The following is a 13,082-nucleotide window of genomic DNA, read 5'->3' as shown; positions in this document are numbered from 1 at the left end:
ATATGTCACAATATCTCATCGGTTATTTGGGATTTTTTAACAAACATTGGATTAAGGTAAAAGAATGCCAAATTTACGAGCTACATTTTGACGTTCGAATAAACCTTCTAGCTGCAATAGTAACTAAGTTAGGAGCTGTCAAATTGTGACACCTTCATTATTTCTAAAACAGTTAAGTTACACTGTTGTATTTTATGTGAAATACCTCTGTTATTTGTAATTTTTGAAAGAAAAGTGTATTCAGGTAATAAAATGCCGAAATGACGAGCTACATTTTAACGTTTGAACTAAACTCCTAACTGTCACAAGGACCAAGTTATTAGCTGTCAAATTACGACAACTTAGTCAATGACCGCAATTATAATAACAAATCGATTATTAATTGATTTGCGATGAATGACATCAAACCGAAACATCGATTTGTACTTTCTTATTAATCCGTTTATTTTGCAGCAACAATCGATTCCTCAGCTGTCAGTTATTTTATAGAATTTAAATATTGATTTCATTCTATGGTTTGCCGCTTTGTCAATTGGAAAAGTAGAAATATCGTTTTAAACTAGTTAAATAATTGTTTAATAATTAATTTTAATTTTTACTGGGGAAATCGAGTAGTTAGATGTGGCAACCTTGACTGAAAACGTATACAGCCAAAGAGAGAGAACAGAAGAAACGATTGTATTTAACACTTAACCTAATTTTATATTTGTTTTTGTTTTGGTTGGACTTTTGTTTGTGTAGAGGTTAGAATATTGAATATTTCAGCTGAAGGGCCTCACATATTTAAGAATACTTACCAAACTTTATAGACTAGACAGTTTTCTTGACAATCCCAAGTAAGTAATTATTGAGATTTCACTGATTTCAGAGACATGTGATTGACATTAAGTTTAAGCTGAAGTTTCATGGAACTACTTCAATGTCAATCTAGCTAGAATTTCATTTATTTTTAAAGTAATAACATACAAATATGTAATTTTTGATACTGCTATACTGCTGTATTTAATCATAATACATTTTTTAAGGTTCAGGCTAAATATCATCAAAAGGGCATTTTCACAATTTCTGAAAATCTCTATGGCTGACAGGCAAAGATTTTTTTTAAATGATACCCCCGATTATACTGTTAATAGTGGAGATCCTGTTGTTCCATTGCCAGAAATAAAAGCACAAATTGATGGGCTTGCTGATGAAATTCAGATAAACTTTAAACCTATTGACAAAAATGGAGGTAAGTAATGCATACCCTGATATTTTAGGTCCTGTAAGTAAATAGATATACCAGGTGTCCAAGAGCACCCTGGATATTGGCCTTTCAAGATAAAGAGATACTCCCTCTGGTGATCAGTTTTGAAAACAGTTCAGGCCTATTCCAGCTGTCATTTCTCCCTTTGTTTACATTGTTTTGATTGAGTTCAAATGGCGCTGCCATCTTAAAACTTGAATGGAAACTTGACTTGAAAGGACAATAAGAGATTAATATGGGAAAATGTTTTTTTAATTTTTTGCGCCTGTACAGGGTGCTGCATTTTCGATGGTTTTACGGGGTACAGAGAAAACGGTAATAGATAGAAAAAAAGTAGCATACGTGGTCCGATCTCTTTTTCCGATCTGAGATAACTGGCGAAGAGTGGGCTGCGCAAACTTCTTTTGTTTCAAAAATACGGGGGGCTTTTGAAAATTGGTCATTTTGGAACCTCCTCTGTATTTCATTTGCTATTAAAGTTATCAAAAAAGGAAAAACGGTTTCCGGTAGAAGTTTTGACGTAGAATCCAATGGCGTAGTAACACCCTATATTTTTTTAGTTCATTTAATTCTGTTGATTTTTACTTTTTCAACGGTGTATTAAAACATATAAGTTTGTAAACGTTAATCTTGGTAATTAGAAAAAAAGCGTTTCCTTAACTAAAAAGTGCTAAATAATATGTATAAAAATACCCACAGTTGAAACAAAATTTGGCTATGTTCATAGTAACATGTTACATGTCGTTTATAAACAGTTTTTTCAACTTCTACCTTAAAAATGGTAGATAATAGAAATGGCCACTTTTCTTATTAAAGTGACGGTAGAACGATGGTAGAACTTAGATTTTTAATAAGATTTATTAGAAAAATTTAATTTTCTGATGTGTTAGTTTATTTTATTTCCGATTTTGTTTGGTATTTTAGATATTGGCCTTTTTTTAGCTTAGCAAAGGTCTTTTTTTAAAATAACCGGATACAAACTTATATGTTGTAATACACCGTTGAAAAGGTAAAAATCAACAGAATAAAATGACGTAAAAATATATAGGATGTTCCATTTAAAAAAATGTCATATGTCAGAAACTAAACGGAGTAGAAAAAAAACTGACTACGCCATTGGATTCTACATGAAAACTACTTGGAAACCGTTCTTCCTTTTTTGATAACTTTAAGAGCAACTGAAATACAGAAGAGGTTCAGAAATTACCAATTTTCGAAAACCCCCCGTATCTTTGAAACAAAAGAAGTTTGCGCCACCTACTTTTCAGTAAAAAGAGTAAGTAAAAAGTAAAAAGAGATCAGAACACGTATGCTACTTTTTTTCTATCTATTACCGTTTTCTCTGTACCCCGTAAAACCATCGAAAATGCAGCACCCTATACAGTCAAGTTAATTGAAAATCTTCCTTAATATAAGTTGTAGAGTGCATCTTCGGCTATCAACCTGTAATTTTTTTCAATACTGTGGCTTTAGCCATTTAGACGTAAAACGCCTTAAAAATTCCGAAAATTTGAGTTTCCCGCCACACGGCAACTATGGCCCACAAACAAAATAAAATTCCCTGCTGGCAATCTTTTACAATCAAATAACAAACAAAGGCCATTTCATCTCTTTGCCAAACTTGTGTTTATTTTGTTTTAATTTTGAACTATTACCCACATAAAGCAAAGAAAATGAAATGGAAGGCCTATAACGATACTTTATTAGAAGCTAGTGGGGATAAATCATATTTGCATTCCAGCTAAGTTCTTCAAGCAAACGTGGTTTCTATCTTAAATATGTTGTTGATAAGAACCACCAATGAATCATCTTCAAGCCTGTAGGTCAAACTTGAATTACAGTTGAAGTGTTGATAACCGAAAAATTATAACACCCAGACCATAGTCGAACTGGCTATAAAATCACCTCTTATATGAGTTTTTTCAGTAGAGTGACAACAGATTTCAAAAAAAAGACAACAGTCAAACCAAACACTTTTTTCGCGGGAGAAAAAGTTCCGTTCGCCCTCCGCGCCCTCTGTATGTTGTAGACAATAAAGCGAGTTACCAATGGACCAAGTTTTCTTCCCTCTGAGCTACCCCTTAACATGACAATATTTATTGTTATTTTCCGGATCCTTTGTAGCTTTTAGAATTTGGGTTCTTATCAGCATCTGTTGGAGAAAAAGGATTTTAAAGGAAGTGGGGGGGGAGGTTATTGTCGTCGTGTACATTGTTTAAGTAGTTTCTAGACTTTGAAACTAAAAAAGTTAAAAGGGGTACCCTCAGGACACTTAAAAAAGCATGTTATTCTAAATACAGCTTACAAAGCCAGGCTCAGCATCACATTGTGGACCGACCGATGTTAATTTTAGGTTTATATGAACACTTGGGAGACAAAAACTTTGATTTGGTCTCTCTGTATTTAACACAACTCGACGGACGCGCGCTCTTTCCTTTTTACACTAAGAAAAGACGGGAAGAAAAAAGGAAAATGTTAATCGACACTCGAAAACAATGAAACAAACAATAAAAAATCACTACCCAACTCAAAACCAAATACTAAGTCAATAAGACCAAGTTGAAGGAAAAAGTATTCTTATGTCTCTTAAGTTTCTACTTCCAAATAAATTTTAGTAAGTTTCCAACCTGTTGGTGATCTACAAAACATCAAAACTGTCAAACCAAACGATTCCTGTAAAAAATCTAAGCCTAGAAAAGATTCCACCTGACGAAAAAATTTAACTACGGGGAAAATAGTTCATCTGGTGCTTAATTAGTGGTGTAACTCCTATAAAACTGTAATAAAACTTCAGGCTACTCAAAAAAGCAAAAATCTACACTCCTATCAAAAATAGTGGTCTGTCAGCAACAGTGTACAACAGTATACACTACCTTTCTGTTGGAATACTGTATTCTACATTGTGCACACTCAGCACGACCATCTAAAAACATAAAATACCAAGATAACAAACTTTCTTGAATAAACAAAGCATTTACTCGCCAATGTACCTACTTAACGTTATTTAACCATATCCTTTAATATTAAGAATCTACAATACTATACTTAAATCTAAAACAAATTTTAATGGTTTTCTAGATGATGGAGTGTATTTGGGCACTGCGGGAATCTCCTATATGTTTTACCATCTCAGCAAAGTTCCAACGTTAATGAGCAATAAAGAAATGTATTTACATAGAGGTTTTGAGTATCTCCAACCAGCCGTAAAAGTATCACAGAGCAGTGCTATAAAACGCTCAGATATACCTTCTTTTATATTGGGACCTGCAGGAGTTTATGCTGTAGCGGCAGTTTTATATCATTCAGTTGGTGATGAAAATCAAAGCAAACATTTTAGGGAACAGTATTACAAAGCAGCAAAATATTGCAGTGAGCCTAACTTTTTGAGTTGCGGTTCTGACGAACTTTTTGTTGGACGAGCTGGTTAGTAGCTTCGCTCTTACGACTAAAATCATTTGAAGTACAAAAAATAAATCTACGAGGCCGTTGTAAGAAAGTTACTTTTTTTAGCGGGCTTTCAAATCGGCCATTCTAATAAATCTAATAGGATTGATAAGAGCCAAGATTCGTTTAGACTATATTGTTTTGGTCGCTCTAAACTTCTAAATGGGTTTTAACAAAACTGGAAGACGGGGCTGGTTTCTTGTCTGTTTCCGTTGCTTGCATTGCTGATCAGACAATCGACTTAGTGCTAGAGTGTGACTCGGCGCTTACCTTTCCTTAGTTAGCTTCTTTTCCCTTAGTTCACCGAAACTACTACAAGAGGCTCGTATAGAACTGGTGACTTTGGTACTTTACCAGTTCGGACAGTTTTCTGGTTCCATCGCAGTGTTGTAGCGGCATATTTTAAAATAAAATATTTATATTTGTGTCTGCTTACTTATTACTTTCTGCAAAACGAATTTTTTTTCCATAAAAATTCCGGTCAATTTTGTCGTTGGATATTGGGTTTTTGGTTCTGGAACTCTGTTAAGAGCGGCTGCGGTTTAAAACTGATAACTTTGGTTGTGTTCGATAGTTTCAGTAATAAGTTTTTGGATGCATTGCTTGGTGGGTATTAGGTGAGTTGACCGATTAATTTATTTGGTATATAACGTTGATTTCTGGTGATTTGTTTATTAGACATTTGTACCAAAGTTACTAATTTTTGTTTTGTTCTACTGATTTTAACCGTTCAAGGTTCGTCATTTATGTTTTATTTTTCTTGTTTAACCGCAACTTGTTTTCAAAACCGTACAACAAGGTGGAATTACTCTATTCCGACTTTTTCGCGCCCTGTTTTATTTTCCGTTTAAGCGATAGAGCTTTTGCTGGTCCTTCCACCGACAATTACTCCGACCGAATTGTCCTGCAGGTGTAGCAGCAGCAGACCAGATATACGAGGGCATGCAAGGGTGGAGTAGTTGATACCGACTAGTTAGGACTGTTCTTTTACTGCTGCCAGTACTAGTATTTTGCCGAAACCGTACCAAATGTCGAGTGTTACACTGTTAAGGTGCCGTCCGTTTTCCCTAGTTTAAAATCACTTTTTTGCAGACCCCGCCGTTTGCTTTTTGTTTTTAATTAGGTTTTTTTAAATATCATAAGGTTCGATTCTTGATCCGTTTAGAGTTTTATTTATTTTTTGCCTGATTTTTCTGAATAAATTGAATAAAAACCATTTTCCTGTTTTCTCCACTGTCTAAAAGCTACCCGCAGGCAATAGTGATCCTACTGTTACTTTAAAATCCAGTAGGTGGCGCCCGAGACAAACCTGACCGACCAGAGGGTATTTGGTGGAAAATACCAAACCGGTCTTTTTTGGGCTCTATCACTTTGTTATCAAGGCTTGCTGGCTGACCTGTCCACACACAGCCACATGTTTTTGATAATAAGTAAATTGCCCTCATTCTGGTTTTGACAGATGTGTCTGCCTTTGGTGCTCCATTTTGACCACTACTTGGTGGCGACATCTTGTTATTTGGAATAACAGTTTTTTGTGCTTTTCCTTTGACTTTTATTAGCATCGGCGGTAGTGGCCTGTTGTCTATTCTGCTCAGCATCCGGTGTCCGGAGAGGGCTTTTAGCCCTTGATCGTCTAAATCTTTAGCTAGATCGTTGGTTTTAATGTTTGCTGAGACACTGTTGATGGCGCTTTGACCTTTGATAGTAAAGAGTAGGTGTGGTACTCTCTTTTCGTCTTGTTCAGGAGTTTGGTTAGCTCTTGTACTCGGGTAGACGGTATTTTTGCTACTACTTCTCCTGTCATCTTTGCGTTTTGGTACTGGATTTTCTTGGACAATTTTCTGCATATTGAAGTCCCAGCATTTCTGAGAATGATCGGAGGTATTTTCTCAGATTGGTTTTTTTCTCTGGCTTGTTTTCATTTCATTTCATTTTCATTCATTATATGCTTGCTTTTTCCTCATTGACTTTCATCTCCACCTGGGAATTTCAGTCTTGTGGCGTTTCTTCCTATTTTTGTTTAAGTGTATGTATTCTTCTCCAGGTAACTGCGTTTTTCTCCATAATTTCTAGCCTTTTAGTTAGTTGCTAACTCAGAGCTTCATTTTTTTGTTGCGTGGTTTTAGCTCATCACTTTTGTTTGATGTCTTCGTTGAATGTCTTATGTCGCTTTCTTTACGTTACACACTTCATTACACTGTATCTCAAGGAATTTTTATGCTGCACAGTTTTATGGAGACGCCGTTCGACTTTATATGTTGGTTGTCCTGTCGCTGCACTGCACTGCACTACTCATGATTCCACTTTGTCGACTTTTCTTTCTTTGGTGTGAAAATCGCAATCTTAGCAGATTCAGAGTGCTAGGCTGCCTGCTATTATAATAGAAAACGGTGGGGGCCATTAGCAGGAGAACCCACTCTCAATGCCCACCGAATCTTAACGATCAATAAAGGGTCGTTCCGACTATACCAACGTTAGCAACCCAGCGGTCAATCAAACAACGCCTAATAAAAAAAGTAACTTTGCTACAAACCCTACAACAGGGAAGTGAAAATCACCAGTTAATGTACCTTCTGCAAAAAAATTAAATGTGTTGCTAGAACGTCACTACTGTCATCTTGGATTATCTACAAATTACAGGCTACATAATGGGCGCTCTGTGGATGGCAAAGGAAACCAACACTCCTTTACAAAAAGATGACTTATTTCACTTATGCAAAGTTATGTTGGAATCAGGAAGAAACTATGCTCGTAGACATGATTGTCAATCTCCGTTGATGTATGCGTATTATCAGGTGTGAAACATGTTTTAGTAATACGAAACGAATTCGAACAAAACATTTCCAAAAACTACATAAGTATGCAATTTTAGGTGGAGTATTTGGGTGCTGCCCACGGTCTCTGTAGTATTTTACAAGCTATATTATCAGTACCCGGCTATTTCGATGCAAATCCATCTGATCAAAGTGATGTAAAAATGTCCATCGATTACTTGCTGAGTTTGCAAAGTCAAGAAGGTTGAAATATTAATAATTTTAGCTGAGCAGTGGTAGCTTTTATGGCTATTTTAATAGGAAACTTTCCGGCCGCGACCGATGAAATTGGCTTACAGGGAGAGCCAAAATTAGTTCATTGGTGTCATGGAGCCGGAGGTACAGTAGTAATTATTATTTTTAATTACATAAATATGGAATGGACCTACTAAAATCTTCGAGTAATGCAGTTTTTTTTTAAATTGATTAAACTAGATTTTCTTTTGATTTTGTATAATTACGAAATTGCGAAAAGTGTGTTTCAGGTGTATTCTATCTGATGGCGAAAGCTTATCTGGTGTTTAATGAGGACAAATATCTGCAGTCGTGCAGAAAAATGGCGGATCTTATATGGAGTAAAGGACTTCTCAAAAAAGGACCCGGACTCTGCCATGGAATAGCAGGAAATGGATATGTTTTTCTAATTATGTACAGGTAATTGAGCCAAAAAGCTAGTTTTAGTAAGTGTGCCAAATTTGTAGTGTCTGAAATAGTAAATTTTATACAAACCGGATACGGTAAGGTTTACTTCAAATAAAGTAAAGTTACTCCGCTTTGTGTGTTAGGTCAACTGCAATTAGCATACGGAAAAGTATCACTTCCCGCACTTACTAGATAAATAACTATTACCTAACACATGAGTCAATTATTTTTTCTGCCTTCAAGTGCTATCTCGTGCGAGAAAGTTCTACTTTCCGCACTTGTTAGGAAATACATAATGATGAAGTAGTAGTCCATGTTCTCACAGTGGAGGTCTATTCAAATGAATAAAGGGGAAAACACGAAGCCTTCTCCACAACAAGTTTATTCAACCTCTAATTAAAGAGTGACGCTCGCCATGTTTCGCGTGTATAAACACCCATCATCAGGAGTTACAATCTACCTAAACTGAATTTTAAAAAAGAGAAGGGGTAGGGGAGTAGGAGATAGGTACTTTGTAATTCCTGATGATGGGTGTTTATACACTCGAAACATGTCGAGCGTCCCTCTTTAATTAGAGGTTGAATAAAGTTGTCGTGGAAAAGGTTTTGTGTTTTCCTTTTTATTAATAAATATAATTGTTGTAGATTGACATCTGAGCCGCAGTATTTGTATCGTACCATACGATTTTACGAATTCATGAACAGCGAAACATTTCAAAACAATGCTAGACGTCCTGACAATCCATACAGCCTCTACGAGGGAATTGCGGGAACCGTTTGCTTTTTAGCAGACTTGACTCATCCTCAACAAGCGTGTTTTCCGTTTTCTGAGATATTTTAAAAGTTTCACTACATACTTTTTGATTCAATTTTAATGTTTTCCATTTGTGATACATGAGATATGAGCAACTAAAATTATAATGTATGTTGTTTACTTCTGTTTTGTGCTTAATAAAATAACCTGCATCTATTAAATCATCTTTTTCTTTTTCACCTACGGCTATGATCTTAAGTATAGCTAAAAACACACCTGTTCTGGTAGGCAATGTTAGGCTCCCATTGAATGACATTTGCAAAAAAATTGCAAGTTTTATAAGGTCTACTTCAGATCCAACAGTTAAGGGAAAACTGATTACATATCCGTTTAGCCAGTAGCAACTTCCTACTTTATCCGTTTTATATATTGTTAAACAATTAACCTTGTAGGACTAGGAGTAGAAAATTGTACAGTATAACAATATTGTACACTATAAGGTTGGATAAGGGCAAAATGGACAATCGTTTTAAAGTCTATTTTTTGCGACTAGTTGGAATTACTTACCAAATTTCAAAGAACCTGGCCAAGGTTTTTTGCTCTGTGGGCGAGAGCGATGTCATCAGCGTAGCAACAATTTTTCCGATCTGGTTTCGGCGAGGTTGGAGATGTACAGGTTGAATAGTAGTTTTTCAGCGAATTCTTTTTAGTAGTTTGTAAATCATTTTCTCTCTCCATACCGTATCAACAGGTTTACAAACACGGCAGATGTTTAAAGACTTATTTCTTGGTAACCGGCTTCTATGAAAGTTGTTAAAGCTAGCGTCTGTTCAACTGGGATCTGTTTCAAGACAATGCAGCTCATTCTATTATATAAAAGTCTCTCCAGTAACTTATACGTACAAGTAAGCAGAGAAATCAGTCTAAAACTTTACGGGAGGTTTGCTGGTTTACCAGGTTTCAGAATGGCCACTGTCCTTTTAAGCTCGCTGGACACCGATCTCCCATCTAAGATACCGGAGAAGAATCGGTTTGCCATTTCCTTGCAGTGTTACCTAGGTGTTTCAAGAACTCCGGATGAATTTTTTTAAGTCAGGTGCTTTGCCGTGTTTAGTGTGTTTCAAGGCCTCATCCAGTTCGGACAATTTGTGAAGGGTATGGAGAGATTAGAGACATTTGAGCATTAAGCTCTTATACATATAGAGATGTAAGTTCTCGTTTTATTTTTAAAGTATGTCGTTTGTCATTGGCTACTCTAAAAGTTTTCACTATATGATTAGAGATTTAGTTGGCTGAAACACCACGTTTCTGGTAAGATTTGCTGGATGTCCCGCTAAGCTTAGGTAGCAAGTCCCATGCCACTTTGCTTGAATGTTTGAAGTTTATGTTCTCAACCATTTCCATCCAGCCTGAATTTCTGGCAGCGTCAAGACTGTGACTGATTGTCCGCAATATCGCTATCGCCACTGCTGCTTTATTCTTTATAAAGTTGTTTGCAGTGATCATTCCATTCAGGTATAGTATATAGGTGCTCGGCATAACCCTACTCAGTCAGCTCTGCGGAAGTTTTATTTTATCTGATGAGTTGAGGGACCCTACGTTACTATAGGGACAAAAAGTCCTATGTCCAGTATAACAGGTCTGTAGTGGATGTATGGAAAGTTACTTATGACTTCTCGACACCGGATGTGTGATTAATTTCGTATCTCACAGTTAGGATTAGACTGTAAATCCATATCCGTTCTTATTTTTCTTAGATGTTTTATCAATTGGCAACCACTTGGGAAAACGTGTTACTGTCTCCGACCAGTCTGTAGAGTTCTTCTGCATCTCGGACTCAGTTCGGTCAGGGATGTTACGCAGCCAGGACATCTGCTTTCTGCTCACACCCTCACTCCTCATTGATCTGTCTTGTCTTCCATTACAGTTCTGAGAAGAAAATATTTTTTGCCACGCATCAGGTGTCCTAGATACGCCACCTTCTTACGTTTTACTACCATGGTGAGCTCACGATCTGTCCGCGATCTTCTTAAAACTTCGCCGGTTGGTCAGTCTTGCTGTCCAGGGAATTTTCAGAATCCGTCGCAGCATACACATATCAAATGCTTCCAGGCGATTCAACGTATTGAACTTTAGTATCCAGGATTCAACTCCATACATAGAAGGATAGGCAGTACGTACCATAATTCGGCCTTTAATTTCTACTTCAGGATCTAGAGGTTATCTGTTGCAAGAGAGTCTAGGTATTTGAAATTTATGACTCTCATATAGTTATCTGTTCCCTATTCAGCTCTGGTTGGGCGTTTGCATGTTGTGTACTGCTGATTATGATAAGTTTGTTTTTTTGTATTTATGTTTAGCCTCATTTTCCGGCTGGCGTTCGTCACGCTGTTTAAAAGTTGTTGGACCTGCTTTATACTTTCCGCCGTAATAACCGTATCACCTGCATATCTCAAATGTTGTTTATAGGAAGTCCGTTGATTTTAATACCATATGTGAGTCTCCAATATGCTTTCTTGAAAATAATATCCGAATACAAATTTAATAAAAGAAAAGACAAAATATCCAGCTTTGGCGTACACCCGGTCATATCTCCATATTTTTGCTCGGTTTCCCGTCGACTCGATTATTTGCCGTCTGACTCCAGCACAGAGGTTTCTTATGATTTGCAGATCTCTATGATCAATTCCTGCTCTTTCCAATGCTTTAATGAGTTTTACATGTTGAACACAATCAAACGCTTTTTCGTAGTCAACAAAACAGGCAAATATACGTTTTTGCATTGATCCGTGCGTGTTAAAATTTTTCTTCTTATCTTACAAGATAGGTGAAAAACAGAATATTAATAAGAGTCTTCCTCTTCAGCTAATTGTTGCCCACTGCAGGACATAAGTCTCTTTCTAATCTCTTCCATGCATTTCTGTCTTGAGCTGTTTGATCCCAATGGATGCCCGCTGTTCTCTTCACATCATCTAGCTATCGTTTCAGAGGTCTACCTATATGTTCCTCCTTGTTTCTCGGACTCTATTGAATTAACTTTTTCGTCTATTTGCTGTTGTTGTTTTTGTCTAACGTTTTCATTTCTCACTCTATCCCTCAGATTGATCCCAAGCATATTCTTCGCTCTATTGCTCGTTTTAGTCTGTTTACGCTTTTTTCTGTTAATGTGGTGGTTTCTAGACCGTAAGTTGAGACTGGGCAGTATGCAAGCTTGGTATACCTTACGTTTCATACTTATGGTCATATTGGAATCTTTAAATAAAATCCGAACTTTCCAAAAGCCGACCAGGTCAAAACTACTCTACTGCCAATCTCCGCCATTTGATTTTTCTTTCAAGCTTTACTTCGTGTCCAAGGCCCAAGGTATATGTACTGATCTACGTTTTCTATTATTTGGCTTTGAATTGCCAAATGTTCCCCTATTGGACTCATTCAGCATTGTTCTGAGTTCATTTAGGTATGTCACAACACTAAGTCCGGCTGCACACATTGGCCCCAACGTTGGGACCAACGGTATTCGGCCAATGTGTGGACCGAGAAAAACACGTTGGGGCCAATATTGGCCCCAATGTGTGGAGCCGGGGTAATAAGTAATCAATCAATGTTTCAAATCAATCAAAAAAGTAGCTTTATTGTCGGAAACTTAAAGTCATTGACAAAGCCCTGAAAACACATACAAAAACAGCAAAAAAGAACATACATAATTATTACACTACACATACAATATGAATCACACATAATTACACCTTACAATTATTAAAATAAAAACAAAACAAGAAGGCAGTTACCCTGTATAAGAGAGAAGAAAGAGGATCAAAAACACAAACAGTTCTGCTTGGTCAATTTATGGCAGAACAAGCCGCCTTAAGAACTGGAGTAGAATTAGTCCAGAGAATAGTACGCCGCGTCAAGCAAAAACCTCTCAGCCTCACGCCTAAATCCACGCACAGATGGCTGGCCTCTCACTGGAGAGGCAGGTTATTGAAAAGTCTCTTGCCACCGTAAGTAAGCGACGATCTAATCTTCTCCGTGTGAGGAATAGGAAGCCTCAAAACGAATCTACCGCGAGTCACCGAGCCGGAGCCCTCGGACAACTGACCCCCAAACTTGCCACGGACAAGACAAATCGTCTCTAAGATGAAAATGCAGCACAAGGTGAGGATACGATGTTCAATGAAGAGGGG

The 13,082-nt window shown here is 36.9% G+C and overlaps 1 protein-coding gene across 1 annotated transcript; it reads left to right on the top strand.

Moving 5' to 3' along the window:
• The first annotated feature begins 936 nt into the window (after positions 1 to 936).
• Positions 937 to 9,119, top strand: LOC145727299 (lanC-like protein 3 homolog). The gene is made up of 8 exons (XM_081976846.1): positions 937 to 954; positions 1,026 to 1,231; positions 4,325 to 4,669; positions 7,331 to 7,485; positions 7,563 to 7,707; positions 7,765 to 7,842; positions 7,989 to 8,157; positions 8,790 to 9,119. The coding sequence occupies exons 2-8, from the start codon at positions 1,078 to 1,080 to the stop codon at positions 8,983 to 8,985; spliced, it is 1,242 nt and encodes a 413-aa protein (XP_081832972.1). The 5' UTR covers positions 937 to 954; positions 1,026 to 1,077; the 3' UTR covers positions 8,986 to 9,119.
• The last annotated feature ends 3,963 nt before the right edge of the window (positions 9,120 to 13,082 follow it).

This window comes from Ips typographus, linkage group LG1 (genome assembly GCF_016097725.1).
Source record: "Ips typographus isolate SLU linkage group LG1, UJ_Ityp_2.0, whole genome shotgun sequence".
Taxonomy (NCBI): Eukaryota; Metazoa; Arthropoda; class Insecta; order Coleoptera; family Curculionidae; genus Ips; species Ips typographus.
This window is presented reverse-complemented; position numbering and strand designations above follow the sequence as displayed.